Consider the following 23,153-nt stretch of genomic DNA (forward strand, 5'->3'; position numbering starts at 1 on the left):
GAGATACACGATCCAAAATCAACAAGGGACGATACATAGGGTAACCGGTTCTTCTCTGTGAGGAGGTCTTGATGGGGCCACCCGTGAGGGGGTCTTGAATCCAAGGTGGATCTTCTCCGTAGAGGCGCGCGGTCTTTCTCGTGGAGTAGATCCGTATGGATGTGCAAAGCTCTATCTCTAAATGAGCTAATCCTTTGCTAACCCTCAAATGGAGGAGGGGGGGAGTATATATAGTCTAGGCCACGAAGGGGTAAGTGAGGGGCGAAGGGGTACATGGGCGTTGGCCCAAGTCACGCACGCAGGCGGGGTCCGGATGATCCGGATGGTGGTCTGGATGATCCGGGCGGCCGTCCGGATGATCCAGCTTCGTCGAGCAGGCTTCGGGTGTCTTCGGGCACATTACCCGGATCGTCCGGGTCGGGGTCCGAATCATCCGGGCTTGGTCCGGATCGTCTGGCTGGGGATCCGGATGATCCGGGCAAGTCCAATCTTGCTCCGATCTTCTTCTTCCTTCTCCTCTTCCATGCTTGGCCTTGGTCCTTGGATCCTCCATGGTCATCTCGGTTGTACCTGAGTATATGCAAGGTCCATGCATGAGGTAGTAGCCATGTCTCACATGTGGAAACGGTTCGAAGAGGAGTGAGTTCACCTTGTGTCCAATGGCGTATGGTCGAGGTCTCATCGTATGTCCTCTTGGGGCTTGGGGAGTAGTCGAAGTGTACATGGGGATGATCGTGGGATGCTCCGCATCATCTCCCCCCCCCCCCTTGGGAAAGATCCGACCTCGGATCGTGATCCTCATCACCATGGAAACGGTTGTTGTGGACGGACGTGTAGTTGGACGGAGTTGAAGACATTGCGCAATCCAAGTACTCCAAAGTGTCGCCGGAGTGGTATACATGCAAAAAGAGCAAACACAAACAACACTCAGAAATACAATGGTTAGCGCACACAAAGTGTCCATCATGTAAGAATGAGTCTGTGCGGCAAGATTGTTCACGACAAAGCGCATGAAGCTTATCAAGATGATATAGAATGATATGCAAAGCATTCATGGGAGCAAAAGCATTCATTGTGCACACAAATGTATTGTGAATGTGATCAATGCAACCATTGTGCAAAATGATGTCATAATGGGACGGTTTATCAAAAGCATGAACATGGTAATTGGTGCTCAATGTGAGTATGTGATCATGCAATTGATGTTGGGCAATTTGATGATTATGTATGAATATGCCATCAAGAAAGATTACAACAAATTTGCTAAGGAAATGCACAAGCTTATATATCATGGATGACATAGAAATACAAGATGCAACAAGGCAATCATAAGGTGAGTCAATCCATGCATAAGATGAAAAATTGCTATGGGTATGATATGTCCATCGAGCATGACATATGGGAACACAATCAACAAATATGTATTTGTAGGTGCAATGTGTCAAAGGAGTGTTGATGTACCAATGCTCGATGTCGTGGCATGAGTGGAGGTTCGAAGGTGCATCCAAGAAGTCCGAGCGCTCCTCAACTTGAAGGTCCAAAGGGTCCATCTCCAATGTCGCTCCTCCGTTCACGAGATGTGTCATGTAGACAACAAGAAGGAAACAACAATGAAAGAATGACCCATCCAATATGCATATGTGAGGATAGCTCAAAGGGGAGGTCACTTTTAGGAGTTTCTCAAGGATGATGGAGTTGCGCATCTTGTATGCCTTCACATAACCAATATGTCTCGTGATGGTACCGCCTTGTGAATCCTTCAAAATGAAATAACATGACAAACACTCGGAAAAACAAATGAGGTTAGTGGAAGTGCGAAACCTATCATTCGTGTGGTAAGATACCCAACAAGTGTATGCATCATGCTCATCATAAGAAAGTACAAGGGAGCATTTCATAGTATGGAGGCATATGATGCAAGAACAACCAAATACAATAGGCTCAATCAAACAAGCATGCATCACAAGTAATATGTCCAGGTCTCCACGATCAATAAGCATAGCAAGTTGGCACTCAATACAAGGGGGTATAAGATATGGCACTAATGGAGACAAAAGACAATGATCAACAAAAATCAAGTGAGAGGCATGAACATATATGTCATCAACCCAAGAAAGCGAGTAAGAGTGGAACATGGGTGATGCGACAAAGCAAGCAATCATAATGATCAAGTCAAGCAAGCTAGTAGTGCGAAGATGCAACGTACTAGAAGGGATCATGGCAATCATGTCATGGGTGCAAATAGTGAGCATGAATAATGCACATGACATATCACAAGCATGAAAACAAGATATGAGAGATGTATCATCATTGTATTGGCAAGAGGTCATATGGAAATAGCAATGGAACATCATGGCTCTCCCAACACAAGAGTCAACAATAGCATGAGGCACATGGTAAACATGGCAATAGCAACAAGCATCTCCATCAAGCATGCAAATACACATAGGAGTAGCATAATGGTGAATGATGGGTAGATGCAAGCAAGGGTCACAATTGCATGGCAAAATCATGTAAAGAGGCATAACATGCAAAGTGAACAAGATACAATGGGCATAAAGTAACAAGTGATATATATAGCCCATAGCCTTGTGAGAGCCAAGTAAAAAAGGAATGCGCAAAGTCGGTGCGCGAAGAGAACAGTGGTAAGGATAGTTCACGGGATCCCAAGTCATCTTTGCTCTCAAGAGCTCATTTCGTCAACTCTTGGGATTGAGAGGTTGACGAGTATACGTGTGTACCTACACAAAACAAAGACAAAGGGAAAATTGTGTGTGCGTGGTATATGTACATATCATCCATCATGATGCGCACGTGCATGTGTTGGTTAGCACAAAATATCGAATGCTTAAATAAATGAGATGCGTGATATAGAAACATGGCATCCATCATGATAGGTTTGTTATTATGTATAGCATAATGGAGACTCGAATTGTGTAATGCATCATGAGAAATATGTAGAGCATTGTTATTCATGGAATGCATATGGTGCACGCAATCATGGGAATCATGCAAAGTATGGAATGAATCAAAATCTCCTAATATGTATGAGGAAACTATGAGGGTCTCCTCGTGAGCATTTGTAGAAACATCACATGGAGAATATTGACAACATCCAAAACAAAGCATATTTGGAACAATGTGATCATGGCATGGCATGGTAGATGAATTGCGCAAATCATGTAAAGGACGCATAGCAATATCATCGCATGAAAAACAAAAGCCAATGACCATGATCTCGTCATCTATGCCATAAGTGCAAATGGGATTTATCTTAATGGGGCATGCATAGTTACTATGTTGAGATTGAAATGATGCAATATGGGAGATCTCACTCATAGCATATGACAAGTTTAATGGGTTGTCAAACATGATGTGACCAAAAGAATTTTCACAAGATATCCTATGGAGCATAGCATCACAACTAGGCAACTCAACATGCTCATCATCATATTCATGATATGAGGAAGTCGCACTAGCATGAAGCATGGGAATAGGTGGATCAACATTATGCAAGCAATCATTCGTGAGATAGTCCACTAGTGGAACAAGAGAAGCACCATCACCTATGTTACCTTTGGAGCATCGCTCATGTGTTGTAGGTGAGGTGTCGAAGACCAAGTCGTGGTCATCTTCATCTTGATGGAACCATGTGGGGGGTGCATCATTATTCACCATGGCCATCGTCGTCTCCATTGGAGGTATGGACTCGTTGAGGATAGGCATGTCGTCATGTAGGAGACCTAGCACCAAATAAGAAAACACACTAGGAGTAGAGGTTAAGTCATTAGAAATCATAGTGGCCTCACGTGCCGTCTCAACTACCTCACTCACTACGTGTTGTGACTCACTCACTCCCTCCCTCTTAGATGCTCTCACTCGTATGGTTGGTGGAGTCACTCAAATGGCGCTCAACCTCACATAGGATGTGTGGCATGCTCTCATGTGTGGGGCTAGTGGTGGTCACACTCATCCTCTCATAGGAAATGCACTCAATGTCACATATGGTGGAGTCACTCATCTCACTCATGGGGTGGTGGCTCTCCTCACATGGCAATTGGGGCATCTCGTCATATGTAGGTGTCGGAGAGATGTTGGTGCAAATGTCTCCATGCTCAACTCCTATCGCCGCCTTGGTTGAAGGGATAGTCCCATGCTCAACCTCCTCATCCATAACGACTCCAAAGGTGAATGCCATAGGATGTGGCAAGACATCACTCTCCTCCGAGATCAGAGAGAAGGTCTCATGTGCGGTCTCATAGCTTGACTCGGAGTAGGAGACATATTGGGGCACCGTCTTCATGTTGTTGAAGAGGCACGTACTCGCCGCCGTGGTCAAAGAGGATGGCCCTTGCTCGACCGTCTTGTCGCCGTCTTGTTGTAGGAGGCCCATAAGATGTGGCACCCCGTAGCGCGTCTCCATGACCGAAGGGAATTTCCCATGCTCGGCCATCTTCCTTGAGGGGCTTCCGAAGATGGAAGTGTCACCCTCGCTCGTAGGTGGTCGCCTCGTTGTTGAAGATGTCGATGTAGGCGAACTCGTGGGAAGTAGGCGAAGATGTCGTACGTCCAAAGGCGAAGATGCCGAAGTGGTTGGTGTAGCCGTAGCTCCGTCTTGGTGGTGCTCGTCTCGCGGTCTTCTCGTTTTCTCATGAAGTTTGGTCGTAGCTTGATGTAGAGCTTGTTGGGACTTGTAGGTTTGCGCTTGGCAAGCATCTTCATGATGATGGTGTCGTTGTCGTGCTTGAGCTCGATGGCATTTGTCGTCTGTAGGAGATATGCCCTAGAGGCAATAATAAATAATATTATTTATCTCCGAGTTCATAATTATGTTTATGTTCCATGCTATAACTGCTATGGTTCTCAAGTCTGCAATAACCACGAGGCTCGGAGGAAGACTCATATGCACGTGTGGAATAATAAACGGTAAAATGTATTCCTAGTCTGGCCTCTAAGACTAGCTCAAGTGTTGCATGATGGTTATGTTTTCCTGATCATGGGCATGTCTATGTCAGCAACCTTGAGGGCACAATGTTAAGAGAACATTTGTGTTGAATCGACCCGGCATGATGTTATGCTAAGAGATTCATTCGTCACAAGTTAATGGTACATAACACAGAGATGGTTAACGTTTGCATGATTCCTTAGACCATGAGAGTATCGAGTTTCTTCATGCTTGCTTCATGAACTTTGGGGTTTGTTAAACGTCATCCGTAAATGGGTGGCTATTACGGCGGCTTACGGGTTCATGGAAAAGTGTGTCAAGTAACTTGATAGCTCAAGATTGGGATTTGCTCCTCCGACGATGGAGAGATATTCTCGGGCCCTCTCGGTATTACGGTATCCATCATCGTCTGGCCAGACACAGTGTGATTTGATCACTGGGATGCCGGAACACGGAAACGAGAAAGGAGAACAAAACCGGTAACGAGGTAACTTGCATGGTGGGCAAATTGTTCGTCCATGGGCATGCAATAAATCTCACCTCGGGTGTTTGTGACATATCGCGAAGCAACAGGAATAGCTCACTGCAACTGGAGGTTCACTCGAATATTCATTCGCGTGGGTATAGGGGTCAATATGGGTGTCCACGGCTCCGATGTTGATCATTGATCGGAAGGGGTTCCAGGTCATGTCTATACTTCACCGAACCTATAGGGTCACACGCTTAAGGGTCATCTATCTGCTGAATACTAGACAGGGAGTCTGAGAGAAAATCACCGAAAAAGTTTCGGACACCGAAAAGTTTCGGACAGCGGAATCGTACCGCAGAGAGAGGTCACCGGATGAGTTTCGGTGAAACCGAAAAAGTTGTTTCGGGGTATGCCATTAAGTCAAAATGTTTTCGGCACATGCCTGATAATTCTTGGAGGGTGCCAGAATCATTCTGGAAACTTTTTGGAATTTTCAGAAATAAAAACCGAAAATGTTTCGGAGCTGCCGGTACCGCTTTGGCTGTTTTTCGCAGATGAAATTCACTAATCTGAAATTGTTTCAGAACGAATCCAAAATCATTTTAGTGGGTACTGGAATTATTCTAATACCCACAGAAATATTTTCGGATTTAGTGGACGCGAAAAATTGTCTTCATGAATAGTGAAAACGCATTCTTGTTTGCTTTTCGCAGATGAAAATCACTAAACCGAAATTGTTTCAGAACGCGTTGAAAATTATTTTAGTGGGTACTGGAAATGTTCTGAGCCCACATAAATATTTTCAGTTCGAACGGACGCTGAAAAATGTCGTCATGAATAGTGAAAGTGCTTTTTGCTTGGCTTCTTGGAGAAGCCACCTTGAGGGCCTTTTTGGTATTTCCCCCCTTGGCTTCTTGGAGAAGCCACCCTTGGGCTTGGCCTATAAATAGGGGTGGAGGGGGCTGCCTAAAGGATCATCCCTTCTCACATACATGCCATTGCAATGATCTGGCTTCTTCTCTCCCTCCCAGCGAAATAGTTTCGTAGAGCCGAAAGGCTGTCTGGGTTCCGGCAGGAACTAGTTCTGGACGGCGAAGCCCTGCCGGATAGCTGACACCGTATGTGTGCAACTCTGTAGAGAGGTCGTAGTTTCGATCTTAGTGCCCTGAGGGGCTGTTCGAGAGTGCCTCCCGAAGGGCTGTCCAAGTGACGGTCCGAGTTCTGTGGGTCCTCCCGGAGGGCTGTCCGAGTGACCGTTCGAGTTTCGAAGGTCCTCCCGAAGGGCTGTCTGCGACACCGTCCGGGGGACTGTTCGACCACCTCCCGGAGGGCTGTCCGTATGGCGGATGAGGGTATTCATCCTCGCGGTTGGGAGGTTGTAAATCCTAGCTGCGGGGATCTGCACCGCCGATCGTCATCGACTCTACTTCCCGCTGCGCTACGAGTCGGTAACGAAAAAGATCAAACCATGTATGCAGTCTCCATAGTGGTCCTGGGCTGGTGCGTAGGTCGGAAATTTTTTGTTTTCTGCTGCGTTCCCCTACATCGTCGTCGTGCACATGATGCTTGGAGGTGACTTGCCATTCATGATGATGTTGGCGATGGTCGCCATGGAGATGTGGACGTGGACGACTTGCGCTAGCATCTTGTTTGCGCTCCAAAGACTTGTGACTTGAATATTGCCGCTTGAGGATGATGAAGGGGAAGAACGGTTGATCGACAAGGTCCGAATCTCCTCCAACCTTGCATCTTGCTCCTCCTTTTGTGCAGAAAGCTTGTTGTCGATGTAGTCCCTTTTCCTTGCTTTGGAGTGACGAATGTCGATGGAAAGGTTCTCGATGCGCTCTCGCAATCTTGATCGTGCGCCTTGCATTTGTCGTTGTAGATCGAAGATGGACGCTTTGGTGATGTAGTTGTTCGCGTCGTCGTTGTTGTCAAAGACCGGAGATGAAATGCCTTGCCTATCCATCACAAGACTCGAGCAAATATGAGTGGGAGAAAGAGAAGAACTTATACCAAATGTACCTTGACCGATGTTGAAAATGGATCAATGATCACTCAATGATGTAACAAGGAAATAGCACAATTGGTACCGACCTTGTCAATTTCTCACACCTACACAAATAAGGCTTATAGTGGAGCTCGGTGAGGATAGTGGCATAAAAATTTGATGCAAAATGTTAGCAAGAGTCAATAATGTTGAAAGAGATTCACAAATTTGCAAGTGAAACAAGTAGACCAATAGCAATATGTTGTACACGGAAACACAACGCACGGAAAGATAAATGGGGTCGTGCAACCAAGGAATGAGCCAAAATGTGGTATCCACTAAAATGCTCTTGTTGCACAACACTAGAGAGACGCTAGCACGATTGCACAATAGGCGGATACGCGACTTGTGCACAACCTACTAAGCAAAAATGCAATGACTTATATCCCAAGTATGCTCTATGTATGGTGTTTCGATGGTATGATCCAAGATGATCGGATATGACAATCTTAATGTAGTATGATGCTATGGTTCTTGCTTATAAGCTCTTTGCTTATCTTTTCTCTTTTCTTAAAAGCTTGGTTGGCTCTTTCTCTTTTGAGCTCTTTTCTCATGCAATGCTTGACGAACCAAGATAACAATTGTGTATGCTTATGACAACCTTGTGACACAAGAGATGATACCAAGATATGCACCACGATGATATGGTATGTATGCTATGGGACGTATGATCACTAATGTGCACAAGTAACGTTGCCGGCAATACTCAAAGGCTAGTCTCGATGGGTAAGGTACGCAAAAATGGTCTATGGTGGTTATCAATGCAATGGCAAGAATGTAGAATGATATCACGATACCAAGATGAGGTTACCGTCGATGACGAGTCCCTTGCGAAGATGAGCGGCGGTGATGTCGATGTCGAACCGTTCCTAGTTAGCCGAAACACCCTAGGAAACGATGAACAACAACTCAAATTCACAAAACCAAAAGTGGCAAAATTTGACGGAGATTGGTAGCGTTCAAGTGGTGGTAGGGTTTGGTGTATCCAAATGGGTTTGCGGAAGTTAGTGGTGGTGGTGGAAGTGGGTATGCGGAGGCGTAGGTGGCGGTGGATAAAACTGCAGAAAATGCAGTTTCGGCAGAGGAAGCCGGATGATCCGGGCCAGGAGCCGGATGATCCGGGCGGGTCAACTGCGCTCGGGGATAGCTCGGGGTGAACTCGAGAACGGGGACAAATCCGAGGATTTCGAGGATTTTGGATGGATGACGAGGTGCAAAATGGTGGGGAAAGGCTAGATCCACTTGCAACACAACAAATTCACGGATCAAAACCAACAAAACATCATCAAAACTCACAAATCACAAAAAAATTGGGGGGCTATTTTTGTGGGAATTTTCGGATTAGGACGAAAAACAACAAAATCAAGCTAGAAAACATGGTGTGGAGGCTCCAAATCCGTGATCAACGTGGCTCATGATACCAAGATGATGTAGGGTAGAACCCTAGTGGCCCGATCTTTCACGATTGGAGCGGATCCCACGAAGAACACGAAGAACACGGGGAGAAAACACGAGGAGGAACATGAGAGAAATCACTCAAACCAACAAGAACGATCACACATGTGCTAGATCTTCGGAACACAAAGAGATACACGATCCAAAATCAACAAGGGACGATACATAGGGTAATCGGTTCTTCTGCGTGAGGAGGTCTTGATGGGGCCACCCGTGAGGGGGTCTTGAATCCAAGGTGGATCTTCTTCGTAGAGGCGCGCGGTCTCTCTCGTGGAGTAGATCCGTATGGATGAGCAAAGCTCTATCTCTAAATGAGCTAATCCTTTGCTAACCCTCAAATGGAGGAGGGGGAGGAGTATATATAGTCTAAGCCACGAAGGGGTAAGTGAGGGGCGAAGGGGTGCATGGGCTTCGGCCCAAGTCACGCACGCAAGCGGGGTCCGGATGATCCGGATGGTGGCCCGGATGATCCGGGTATCGGGGGTCCGGATGATCCGGCTTCGTCGAGCAGGCTTCGGGTGTCTTCGGGCACATTACCCGGATCGTCCGGGTCGGGGTCCGGATCATCCGGGCTTGGTCCGGATCGTCCGGCTGGGGATCTGGATGATCCGGGCAAGTCCAGTCTTGCTCTGATCTTCTTCTTCCTTCTCCTCTTCCATGCTTGGCCTTGGTCCTTGGATCCTCCATGGTCATCTCGGTTGTACCTGAGTATATGCAAGGTCCATGCATGAGGTAGTAGCCATGTCTCACATGTGGAAAGTGACGGTTCGAAGAGGAGTGAGTTTACCTTGTGTCCAATGGCGTATGGTCGAGGTCTCATCGTATGTCCTCTTGGGGCTTGGGGAGTAGTCGAAGTGTACATGGGGATGATCGTGGGATGCTCCGCATCACAAAGACAGGGGAGCACTGCAGCACGTTGATATCATTGTGAGTTCCTGGCATACCAAAGAAGGAGTGCCAAATCCAGTGGTCATGTGTTGCCACCGCCTCAAGTACCACTGCAACCGCCTTTGACGCCTTTGTACATCCCCTGCCAAGCAAATGGGCAGTTCTTCCATTACCAATGCATGCAGTCGATGCTTCCAAGCATCCCAGGAAATCCTCTTGCTGCATTCTGTGCTAGAATCCGAGCAGTGTCTTCCGCATTGGGTGTTCGCAAGTATTGCGGTCCAAACACTGCCACCACTGCCCGACAGAACTTGTAGAAACACTCAATGGTGGTGGACTCGGCCATGTGCCCATAGTCGTTGAGTGAATAACCGGGAGCTCCGTATGCAAGCATCCTCATCGCTGTCGTGCACTTCTAGATTGAGGTGAATCCAAGTTTGCCGGTGCAATCCTTCTTGCACTTGAAGTAGCTGTCGAACTCCCGGATGGAATTCACAATCCCGAGGAAAAGCTTTCGGCTCATCCGATAACGGCGCCGAAATGTTTTGTCGCTGTGCAGTGGAGTGTCGGCGAAGTAGTCAGAGTAGAGCATGCAGTAGCCTTCGAGACGATGCCGGTTCTTTGCTTTCATCCGCCCTAGCGCTGAGCCACCTCACCGCGACTTTTCATTGCTCGCCAGCAGGCCGGTGAGGGCGGCGAGGACCATGAGATGTTCCTCTTCCTGGACGTCTGCCTCGGCTTCCTCCTCCAGCAGCGCGACGAGTGCTTCCTCGTCGCCCGAGTCCATTGCCGAGGTAGGCAAATCACCGAACACCTTGCGGGCGCGGTGGGCGCGTACCCGCCGCTACACAGCCCCTCCGCGACCGGAAACGCTGGAAAAATCGCCCAGCTGGTGGTGGAGAGGCTGCCTCGGCGAAACCTCTGCTCTTTTTCCAGCGGGGATGGGCTATCTAGCGGTAGCGGACGATGGGCGACGCCGGGATCAGTCGGTTGGCGGCCGAGCGCGCAGGGGGTGGTTGGCGAATCTGAAAGAAAGACTTGACTTTCCGCCTGACGGTATGGGCCAGACGTGCTTTTCCCTTGCGCCGGAGCCCCCAAGCGCCGGGTTCGGCCTGTGATCGCCGGGCCCAAAAACGGGCCGAGCCGGCGAATTTCAGCGTCCTAGAGGCGCGACTGGGGCGTTTTTCGGCCCTGGCGTCAAAAATGTCACCTAGGGGGCGCGGCTTGAGATGCTCTGACAGACCTTGTCCGGTAAACGACCTTGCGCGTCAACTTACAAACACATAACCAAGTCTATTCTTATATATTTCAACATTCAAAAAATTGTCTTGAGAATAACCTACTACTAACTTCCGTTATATTTTTGCTTATTTTAAGAATTTTAAAAAAATTGTTCTAATGAATTTTATTCTTCTCCTGATTCAAAATACGACAACGTGTTTTTGGCACCTTCCTAAGCCAGCGACCAACATCTTATTTTTACAGTTTCATAGCGACGGTCAGGTGTTACGCTACTCAAGTAAATTACCCCATCACGGAGAAACAAAAGCCACGTGCCCCATTGCAACATAATATATCAACACAATATTCCAGGAAATAAATGGTGTTTAAATAAAAAATCAAACAAATCTTTCTCCATATTTGTTGAGTGCTGATAAATATTCTACTGTAGTAGATAAGGAACATCAGAATGGACACTGATCACTTCATTTGAACCAAACTGGAAAATTCATCAATACTTCAATACATCCGCTCATGTGGCACACAAAACAGGCAAGGTATGCACACAACTTCAGAAATATAAAGCAAATTCGGCTGACAACTTATCAACTCAGGTTCAGATAACACGAGCTTTGTAAAGGCAGATATATGCCATGTGCCAATCGCCTGTTAAGAAATATTAGCCTGTTTAGAAACAATTAATGGTATATTTAAGCCACATTCTTTCAACTAAATAGCTGCTTACCTCCACCAGATAGTTTCAAAATCTCTTCCTCCTTCCGTATGCTTGGGTTGTCGTCATCAAACTCGATCCATTTTCCTGAATGGCAACAAGAAATTATCAATATATTTGCAAGGCCAGAGAGCATTTGATTATGTGTAGCACTAGCTGATCTGACCATCATCTTGCTTAACCCAGCCAACGTAGTGGCCAGAATCTGCACTTCTTCCCTTGTGTGTCAAGACAGCAATTAAATCATAGATGCCAGTTAATTGTTTCTTTGGCACAGAAGAATCAGCTGCATATAAACAAGAACACATCTCTTAGTTTTAGGCAACTTAGTCACCATTGGTAGTGAGTTTGATCTCACTGGTAGGAGAGTATTCTGAGAAGTTGCTGTTTGTGAATGAACATATCAAAAATATGGACACTAGAAGCCTACTTATAAGTTAGATAATTAGAGAACAAAGCACCACTATCGCTACATGTGAGCAACTTTGCTAAATAATATCGTGAACCAATCACTTGCCTTTGTCAATGTCTATGCTAGATGATTCCCCAGCACTAGTTGATGACCCCTGAAATGAAATGTACTAAACCATCAATAGTTATAGCAGGGACTGAAACTAAAAATAAAAATGCCTAACTAGCATTTGCCAGTTGCACAAAAGATTAATCGAATTATCATTTCTTAAGAGTTCTAAATGATAAACAGGCCATGTGGTCCAAATCCAATGATAGTCTGGTTAGCAGAAACATCGTTACCTCGATATTCTGTGAGCTGCTTGTTTTCACCTCTACTTTCAAACCAAACTTGGCACTTTCTGCATCTCTCAGCACCTTCACATGCAAATTGAATGTCCCAATCAAAACAATAGCAGAGCTCGCAAATTAAAATTTGAACAATGAACAGAGAGCTACCTGTCGAGGAGTTTGAAGTTTTAGTTTCAGCTCATCCGAGCAGAAGTCATAGACATCAAGCTCCAGAGGGTAATCCACTTTCTGGCAAGAACAGAAACATGCATTAAAAGATATGTTGACCAAAAAGGTTGGCCGCAGGATCTCGCATTGCAGTATCAAAATGCACTCTCAATGTTCCACAAAGGCAAGTTTGTTAAGGAAAAGAGAACAAAAGAAACAAACATACACGTAAAATCTTCGCCTTTTGGTTTGACTCCCTTTTCCAAAAGAAACGAACAAACTGCACAGTCAAGTACCTGAAGAGAGAATATACATACATGTTATCTCTGACTAAGGTGAGAAAAATGATGAATGGGAATTATGCTCTTGCCTAGGCAACTCATTTATTCTCGACTCTCTTGTGTAAATAGCAGTCCGGCCCAGTGATGGGGAAACCTTCTCAAGTTCTGTCTTCAAACCCTGTAGAAAGAATACATGGATAGTTAACAAAACACTAAAGCCATAGAAATATGAGATATGTAAAACGACAGAAAAAGAATTATCCTATCAGTACAACTAACAACTACCTGTGATAACAAAAAAAAAAGAATACTTAACTAACAAGTGGAATGATACTTACATGCTTCAGTCCTTCATGAAGGTGGTTTACATCATGAGATATATGGCACTTCAGAGAATAAACCGACTCTGCCTCTGAACTCTCCTCACCACTTTCTGCACAGTGTACCCTGCAAATAAAGGTCATCATACACAAATAGCAGTACATGAATACCTGCCTTTTATTTAGATGAGTAAGCTAGCTGCCTTATTTGAAATAACACATGATCCTTCGTACATGAAGTACTGGAAATATCAAAATAAGCTACGTCTGCTTGTGAGATGTTGTGTCATCAATTTTTACAGGGGACTGCCGCTCTAATGCTCTATATCCTTTGGTGTCCTAGAAATGCAGGAGAGATGTAGTTTTTTTTAATAGATGCATAAAACTAGTGTTATCAGCAATAGCCAACCGACTATCTCTATGCACTGTACAACACAAGTGAAAATACAGCAGTGTCAGTATCAAGTTGATGACAAATCCCTACAAGAAAACGAACACATAGGTTCGAGAAAACAAAACGAACATATAGAGGCATAAAAACAGATATAAGAGGGAGGACAAGAGAACCTGCTCACAAGATCAATCCCGAAAAGTTCCTTCATCTGAGCAGCAGCCGGTTCACTGCCAAAGAAGCCAAAAAGTGTTATTAAATTGAATTGCCAGCCATGAACACCACAAGTAAATGCCAGTAAAACTAAGGTGCTGCTCAAAGGGGATGACCCCAAGGGAAGGGAAGATGGAATGAATATAGGTCCACAAGCTGCATTGTGCATGCCTATCCAAAATACTCCCTCCGTTCCTAAATATTTGTCTTTCTAGAGATTTCAACAAGTGACTGCATATGGAGCAAAATGAGTGAATCTACACTCTAAAATATGTCTATATACATCCGTATGTGGTAGTCCATTTGAAATCTCTAAAAAGACAAATATTTAGGAATGGAGGGAGTACAAGACTATAAAAAAAATGATGATGATACAACAAGTGTTAGGAGTGACCAGAAGCGAGATTTTGGACAAAACCGCGCAAGTTACCTTGCTTCTGATGTAAGTGTTTGAGAAAGCGTATAGATCAGCTGTGTCCAGCACTCCTCTGCGTCCTGCAAGTAAGCCATGTGATATCAGCATATAAATTCAACAGTAGACAAGCTAGTACTCCCTCCGTTCCTAAATACTTGTCTTTCTGGGCATTTCAAATGACTATCACATACGGATGTATGTAGACATATTTTAGAGTGTAGATTCACTCATTTTACTCCGTATGTAGTCACTTGTTGAAATGTATAGAAAGACAAGTATTTAGGAACGGAGGGAGTATATCTTAATCATAGGCAAACAGAAGGAACCTGCTGCATGTAAACATTATTTTGCTGTTGAGCAAATTGGGGGTATTTTTTCCGCAGCATCTGCATAAAGTTAGATAAAATAAATTTAGACCCTGGAATTCTGGATTGCAAGTTAACGAACTAAATAATTATCATTGATATGCATTCAATTTGTCAAATACTCCCTCCATTCATAAAGTAGTACGCATAATTTTTTCAAAAGTCAAACTTCATGAACTTCAACCAAGTTTATAGAGAAAAATCTATATGCACTATCTTGGAACCGAGGGAGTACATGCAACCTAATTTATGTGCGGTTAATCGTAAAAAATTGTTTTACAACAGTAAATCAAAATCAAGCACACAAAGGAGAACAGGTAAGAAACAACACATATTAATCATTTCTACTGTGAAGCAGTTAGGGAAACCATGAAAGTTTCATTTTTAGTTGAATGTATGAAATTAGTCTTTCTAGTACTGCACAATTAGAACTCTTAGTGTGAATATATAAGTATTGACTGGCGACAAATTTCATTTAGGTACAAATGTTCCTTTTAGTTTCAACTTTAGGGCAATGATTACGGGTCGAAGGACTAGTCTTGACTAGTAGTCGAGGGACTAGTCTATGAGTCTCAATGTCATTGTCGACTAGGATTTTCGTGTCGAGCAGTCGAGAAACTAGTCGTAGAATAGTCTAGACTAGTCGTGCTCTTTGAGTCGTTTGACTCAAATTTGGGAGGGGATAAGTGAGCCTGCCGCCCAGCCCGCAGCCCGATGGAGGGAAAATGGAGAGCTAGGTTTCAGGCTCGCTCCAGACCTGAGACGATGCCGCCACCACCGGCGGTGGCAAGGAGCATTGCAACCCTCTCCCTCCCCTGGATCCGCCCTTCCGCTCTCCCTCCACTGGTTCTGCTCTCCCCTGGATCCGCCCCTCCACTCTCCCTTTGTTGGTTCTTCTCCTCTCCTGGATCCGCCCCTCCGGTCTCCCTCTGCTGGTTCTACTCCTGGATCTGCACCTCCGCCGGGCTGCAGCAAGCAAGCAAGCAAGCACTCTTCTGCCAAGTAATTTCTCCCTTCTCTCCTTCCCTTCTTCTTAGATTCCATTTTCTCCCCTGCCCTCTTTCTGATTTCCGTTTTGCTTGTTTCAATTTCAAGATCCTTAGGTCTGAGCTACAATGTCTACCCCGCCAGAGATATCTCAAGTAGTGTGTTCAGCAGCAGCTACAGCTCACGCCGATGAGCATTACGATCCACCGAAGCATCCTGCGAAGAAGCTAACTAGGAGCAAGGGCCCAGCATGGAAATGCGCTTTCTGGCCTGATCTGCAGGGCAAATTGACGCTCCAATGTATTCAATTTACATTGTATACTAGTTCAATTTTTAATGGATACTAGGTTTTAGTAATTGATTACTGTAAGTTGTGTACTACAGTATCATGTCGACTTGTTCAGCAGTAGTCTAAACTAGTCACAATTAGTCTATGAGTCTCAACCTTGGAATGACTCGTTGGATCGTAAATCTTGCTTTAGGGATAAAAAAAATCAAACTGCAAAGCAATGCCTAGGATCCTTTTTACCTAAAATTCTAAATGCTCTTTTAAGGACTTCAGCTTGCAAATATCTAATATACATGTTCCAGACTGAAATTGCGGGTTGTTCCTCTAACAATAAAGGACCCCCTCGAAACTTCCATCCACCCAAATGCAACTAGCTCTACAATTACATTGCCTTACACACTCGGATCATGAACACTTAAACTATACTTAGCGCATTTTTTAAACAATATAAGCAGCAAATTTTGTATTGGAAATGTACGATTTTTGCTATACTGCATTTTTCATCTCATACAATAAAAATTCAAAATACATACTGAACCCAAAAAATTCCAATTTCTCCTGTTTAAATTGTAAGTACTTGTTTGAAGTTTTCCGGTCTTCAGTAGTAGACTTTGACCATAACACTGTAAAGTCCTCTACAGATAAAATCATGGTACGTTTATACATGATAATGCTTAAAGTTTGAAATGTTTTGACCTAACACATACATACAAAAAACCATCAAAATGAGTAGTATACTTAATCCAATTTATAAGATACCATAAAACAGACTACTAACATAATGAACTCCTGTGCTCACAGAAACTTAGGAAGGATTTCACTGGCTTGAGATGTGAGGGCAGAACTTATGTCTGACCTGTAAGAAGTGCAGAGGTGCAACTGGTCGAACGCTTTGATCAAGCTCTCCGAAAGTATTACGAGTTGCAACTGTTAAACTATGGGATGCTTGATCCACCCCATTGCCCCTCACATTATCTGAATAACTGCATGAGCAAAAGACAATGAGATCACCAAGAACAAACAATATATAGTCAAAGTCAGTGATACCAGGCTTGGAGGGATGGGTGGGGGAATGAAACCTCAGTAATGCTGACTTAAGCTCTGGAACAGAATGCAGACACTGCAGAGTGGAATTCATGTAACATGTATTCCCCAAGTTATAGAGACCAGCACTGTGCCCCTGGAAGTCACAAGAACAACCTTACTTGTAGCATAGATAGAGAACACCCAAAACCAAACCACCACGCTGGAGCTAAAGTCAAGAGATACTATTCTGATTGGTTTGATGCCAACATTTGGCAAAATCAAAAAATTGTAAAAATTTGGCAACTTCTTGTGAACCTGGCAAGAAAAGTTGGTAACCAACCAATTGCTAGCCAATATCTGGCATTTGCCAAATTTTGGATGCCAACTTTTGACATCAAACCTATCATGCTCTATATACAAATGATTTCATATAGAACTATAGAAGTTATACTTGGCTGCATATCGTACCACTCCCTGTTGAGACTGATTATATTCGTTCATGATCAGCATCTTAGTTACGTTAAACTGGCTATCCAAAAAAATATTATTGGTTCATGATCAGCAACTTAGTTACATTAAACAGGCTATCCAAGAAAGTTCAACAACAACAACAAAGCCTTTAGTCGCAAACAAGTTAGGGTAGGCTAGAGGTGAAATCCAAGAAAGTTCAAGAAAGATAAATTCATATTTAGCGCGAGTGTCCAATCTGATCCACAAGTTGGAGCATGTGTTCCAACTAATGTGTCTCCATGGCTAGCAGGAAACGTAACAGTATTTACTAAACACCGTAATTTGATCTATTTCTTTTCTTTCTTACTTTTTTGCAAGGGGTAGTTTGATCTATTTCTAATACATGAAAGAGCACCTGCAGAGTGCAGACATATGTTGTAAAGACAAAGTTGATTATGATTCGAATTAGTAACTTAAAAGGTACAGATTAAGGCCTAAAAAACAACATCACATATACGCATAGAACAAGAAGGCCATACACACCAATGCAGCCGCTTGCTCTTCTTCTGGTAAATCTTCAACAAACACGGGGCCTTTCTCTGGAGCTTTCACAATTTCATCAGCCGTACCTATCATCATCAACTTTTGACCCTGCGTAGTGCATTTTGATACTCCAATGAAAAGAGTGTCGTTGAATGTAATAAACTACTCCCTCCGTTCCTAAATACTTGTCTTTCTAGACATTTCAAATGACTATCACATACGGATGTATGTAGACATATTTTAGAGTGTGGATTCACTCATTTTACTCCGTATGTAGTCACTTGTTGAAATGCCTAGAAAGACAAGTATTTAGGAACGGAGGGAGTAGTAGGGTCCAGTAAAATAAAACTGCGCATGGAAGATAAGTTGAGCTTCTCACATCTTTAAGTCCCAAAGTTGACCAATCTGTGTCATCCTGCATCGTACGGAGAGCATTCGGTGGTTACAGACACGTTAAATATGTTTAAATATGTCATTCACAATGACAATCAATTCGGTCTAATATCCTAGATATTGTATCACCAAAATATGTTACCTTCAATATTCCACCCTTCACCATAATTTTTTGCCGTTCAGGGGGTACACCAGTCAGTGTGTACAACTGGGTCTTGAAAACCATAGGCGGCTGGCTAGTATCAATCTCTATGCCTGGAAATACCTGCTTCTGCCATTTTATGCATACTGGAAAGCATTTCTAAAGTATTAGTCATGGTAAGAAAACAAGTTGTTTCAACGTGAATGTACTTATGTTATGCCACCAGCCAATGCTTTCAACAATAGTTAAAATGAACTTTGAAGTACAATTGCCAACAGTAAATACTAAAATAATATAAAATGACATAGAAGAGCAATCGATATATATGTTCTGATGTTGGTGGTGACAGCAGTACAAGATGAAAATTGGAAGCCAAAAGCTGAGGTGGTCATGCAAGCTGCTCAATTAACCAAACCGTCTGACCCTACTGCCATCAGGCTAATACTTTATTAACATTAGAAACAGAATACAAAGCTGCATAGTAGAAACATCATGCCTAATTAACTGCTACTGGCACTAGATTTCTTATGTCATAAAATTTATTAACAGTCTGCCAGATCACAACAGTATCACATGTATGCAGTGTGCCATTATGCAAGAAAAGCACAGATGGAGCTCAGTTGTCTGCTTTCGGAGACTAGATAAAAATACATTTAAGTGGTTTGGGTCCAGGACTTGACATAACCCTATACTACATCCACCCTCTACACATCATATAGCTTGCTAGGTAATCTTGTGGTAGAGTCCTGCGTGAATTAGCAGTTGAGTCTAAGCAGGTTAATTAGTGTGTTTGCTAATTGGCTTCGACAACGTACGTGTGTTAGCAAGTTTGAGTTGGACACGTGTTGTGTCATGCTAGGAAATTACTAGTCCGGTTTAGACTACAGATTAGGAAAGAGTATAGTCCTATTACTAGTAGGTTTGGTTAGCCGTGTCTAGTCTGTATAGGTTTAGGTTGCTTTGTCGGTTCGTGGCCTTGCGTGTATATATATACATACACGTGAGGCCGCACAAAATTGTAACGTGGAGCTTCAGAAAAAAAAGAGAAATAAAGGGCGCGATGCTGGCCCTTGGCTACAAGTTTTTTGTGCGCGTGTGTTCTTCTACTTTGATGTAATCGATCCGTGGGCAAATTCCAACATAGCTCATATTACATGTCATTAGATGTTGGTGCACACAGGGGATAATCCACAGATAATTCCCTTCCTACAGGCTGTTCTGGTGCCCTCCACTCCCGTCCTTCTTGCTTCCAGTGGCAATACTCTCCATCTATCCAATTCTACAGCATTTTACTCCAGTGCGATCTTGCTTATTATTGTCTACTAGTCATGTAATCTTACAGAGAAAATAAAATTATGAGCCTTGAATCAGGAGTAGATGTTTTATTGATGAAAATGAATTAACCCCACTGCAAGCTGCTATTAATTATTGTTTCCTTCTTTGCCTCCGCAATCACGGCCTCTTTTTCTTGCCTCCACAAACTGCTGAGGATTTTTTTTCCCATTGGAGTGTGCCGACTTGGGGCTCGCGATTGCCAGGCTCTTTCTTGGACCTTGGCTATTGTAAATCTTACTTTTCTATGAAAAATTACAGCCATTTTCGAAATACTGGATCCGCCACTACACGCATACATATAATATTGGATAATCACAACACCACCGAACTGAGGCTTGGTATTCCAATCAGCACATATGCGGGAAGAATAACACGAGTAGACTAGACATACAGTAGCAGGCCCAAATCTAGGCGGCTAAACCTAAACCCTAAATTCATAAGTGTAATCACCTCGAATCCACTACTAAGGCGGGTCGAAACGGGCGCTGCCACCGCCAGATTCTTCCTGACCGGTGATCCCGACCTACCTACGCCGGAAGGCAGATCTATCCGTGCAAGCCCAAGACCTGAAGGACGCAAGAGGGCAGACAAAAAGGAAAAGCAAATGCGCGCAGGCGCGGCGCGACGATCGGATCGATGCTTCGTTGAGGAACTGAGGGACCGGAAAGGGTGGGGCGGAACTCACCCGTCGGCATGGCTGGCGAATCGGCGGCGCGGCGGAGCTGTGGAAACTGAGTTTACTTGGAGAAGGAGAAAGCAACAAGGCAACTGGGTGCGGCGGGGGAGGGGAGGAACACTGGGGATAGACTGAATAGGCACGAGTCCAAGACGAACTCCGTGCTCCAACGTGGGCTAATTTCGCAACTAGGCCGACAGCGGCACTTTACTGTACATTGTCTATCTATATCGGCCCAGTTTCTCAAAAACAACCCTTCTGCTTCAGTACACCCCCCTAAACACAAAAACGGTTCAGATTAGCACATACCTCTTCATAAGTAAGGGCATGATAGGCATTTTTTATAAACTCTTTTTTTTAAATCACGTATACGCTGTACATTCAGCACATTCATCCTTTCTTTTTTTTGAAACTGCAAAAAAGGCGCTTGCTGCAGGATTCGAACCTAGGTCCTTCATCAACAATTAGCACAGCCGCAATAACCAGCTAGGCAACCGGACCTCTAGTGTCAACTAAGTTTTCTTATACTTGAAATACAACACTGGAAAAGCGCACATTTTCTGGGTTTTTTTCATTTCTTTTTTGTTTCTTAAATGCGTGAAGTTCTTATAATTCGTGATTTTTTAATCGAAAATGACGACAAAATTTCAAATTCTTGAATTTTTCTTTCAAATCAGTGAACTTTCTTTCCCCTAAATTGATCAGTTTTCTTCACAAATTCGTAAACTATTTCGCAAGTTGGCAATTTTTTTTGAAAATTGTTGGTCTTTTTTATAAATTGATGAACTTTGTTTCTAAATCAATGGATTTTTTAAATTCTGTTATTTTTTCCAAATCAATGAACTTAATTTGAATTATTGATGAACTTTTTTCAAAATCAATAAAAGAAAAGAAAAACAAAATAATATAGAAACCCATGTAAAAACTGAAGAAAAAACCAGCCCGGTTGAAAAGGAAAACCAGAGTCTTTCTTTTTAGCGTTATATTTGACGCACTACAAAAGATGGAAAAGGAAACTTAGACCATGATCAACGGAGGTGTTCGAGTAGGCGAGATGGCTTCCGTCTAAGAGCACGTCGTTTCCCGACATGCTTGAAATGGCCCCAATTTTTTTCATGCCTTGTATGACCAATTCAAGGCACCATGCCAAGTTGTTTTGGTTTTCGACAAATTTTACATTTTTCGTAGTTTTCTCGGTAAAAAAATGCTCGATAATGGGCGGCCGTGTCGCAACTTGCATACGGTGTCAGAAATCGTACAAATCTGGCATGGATGACTACCATGGTCATGCCCACCTGCTTGAAAAGGTTGGGGTCATTTTAAGAATGTCCAAAAGTAGCCCATGTTTAATGAAGGGGTGTTCAGGTTGGCTAGAAGGCTCTACCTGAGGGTGCGTTGTTTCTCAACATCCTTCTAAAGGCCTAATTTTTCCACCTCCTTCTATGATCAAATCAAGGCACCATGTCAAGCTGTTTAAGTTTTCTACAATTCTTTCAATTTCTAGAGTTTTCTCGGTGAAAACAAGCTGATAAATGGCCGGACGTGACACAACATGCATACGTTGTGGGAAATTCATTCAAACCTGGCATGGATGCCTACCATGGGCATGCCCGCCTACTGAAAAAGGTTGGGGTGATTTCATGCATGTTCAAAAATAGATCATGTTCAACAGAGGGTGTCCGGGAAGGCGAGAAGGGTCCATTTAAGAGCATGTTTTTGCGGCATCCATTAACTCACCTAAAATCCTTCCATGATCTTATATTACCGATTAAACGCACCATGCCAAGTTGTTTTGGTTTCGACAAATTTGACTTTTCCGGGGTTCTCTCGGTTAAAAAAGGTAGATAAATAGTCGGACGTGTCGCAACTTGCATATTTTGTTGAAAATCATTCAAACCTGGCATGGATCCTTACCACGGGCAATTTTCGACACTGTATGCAAGTTGCGACATGTTCAACCATTTTACCGGTCTTCTTTTACAAAGGAAACTCCAGAAAATGCAGAATTTGTTGAAAACCAAATCAACTTGGCATGGTGCCTTGAATCGCTTGTAAAAGGCCATGAAAAAAATCGGATCCATTTCTTCATCTTTTTGGTGGGGAAATTGGGGGCCATTTCAAATATGTTGAAAAATAACATGCTCATGGATGAACCGTTCTGACCTTACCGAATAATCTCCGTCGAACATGGTGTTTTTTGGACATCCTTGAAATGACCCCAACTAATAAATACAAAGGGATAAAATTGAAAACAGTAAGTGTTTTTTAAACATTTAATAAATATTTTATATTTTTATTAAATCACTAGTTTAAAAAGTTAGTTACAACTTGTATTTTGGTATTCAAAAAAGAGAAAAATGAATTAACAAAATAAGAAATCAAATGAAAAAATAGAAAAGAAAATAAAACGCTTAGGCCTTGGCCCAACTAGGCGACGACATTGCTCTCGTCGGGCACGTGTTGGGACGGTCCAAGAGCTCACGGATTTGAAAAGTTCATCAATTGTTTTAAAAATATTCATGGATTTGAATATTTTCACAAAAAATCAAAACAAAGTTCACTATGAAATTTGCAAAAAAGTTTCTCGGTCTTGGGAACCTCGGGTTCCCAGCCATTTTTTCCTGTTTTGGGACCTTCTCGGAGGTCGTGAACTGTGT

At 43.5% G+C, this 23,153-nt stretch overlaps 1 protein-coding gene across 1 annotated transcript; it reads right to left on the reverse strand.

Annotated features, from left to right (window-relative positions):
- Positions 1-11,394: 11,394 nt before the first annotated feature.
- LOC123078328 (ubiquitin carboxyl-terminal hydrolase 6) lies at positions 11,395-20,707 on the reverse strand. Its single transcript, XM_044500795.1, has 18 exons — positions 20,506-20,707; positions 18,486-18,631; positions 18,330-18,365; positions 17,951-18,058; positions 17,011-17,111; positions 16,788-16,914; positions 14,617-14,676; positions 14,306-14,370; positions 13,839-13,892; positions 13,290-13,398; positions 13,041-13,129; positions 12,897-12,966; positions 12,671-12,751; positions 12,515-12,589; positions 12,279-12,327; positions 11,928-12,047; positions 11,774-11,848; positions 11,395-11,694 (listed from the first exon to the last, which is right to left on the reverse strand). Exons 1-18 carry the CDS (start codon positions 20,513-20,515, stop codon positions 11,645-11,647), a joined length of 1,425 nt encoding a protein of 474 aa, XP_044356730.1. The 5' UTR covers positions 20,516-20,707; the 3' UTR covers positions 11,395-11,644.
- Positions 20,708-23,153: the final 2,446 nt, after the last annotated feature.

The sequence above is a fragment of the Triticum aestivum genome, chromosome 3D (genome assembly GCF_018294505.1).
Source record: "Triticum aestivum cultivar Chinese Spring chromosome 3D, IWGSC CS RefSeq v2.1, whole genome shotgun sequence".
In the NCBI taxonomy this organism is placed as follows: domain Eukaryota; kingdom Viridiplantae; phylum Streptophyta; class Magnoliopsida; order Poales; family Poaceae; genus Triticum; species Triticum aestivum.

Bases quoted from the DNA above. Each gene is read 5' to 3' on its own strand.
- LOC123078328 (XM_044500795.1), bottom strand. The intron at 13,399-13,838 runs GTTCTCTTGTCC...CTTTATTTGCAG, and splicing joins GGGATTGATCTTGTGAGCAG to GGTACACTGTGCAGAAAGTG. The intron at 12,328-12,514 runs GTAACGATGTTT...ATTTCATTTCAG, and splicing joins GCAGCTCACAGAATATCGAG to GGGTCATCAACTAGTGCTGG.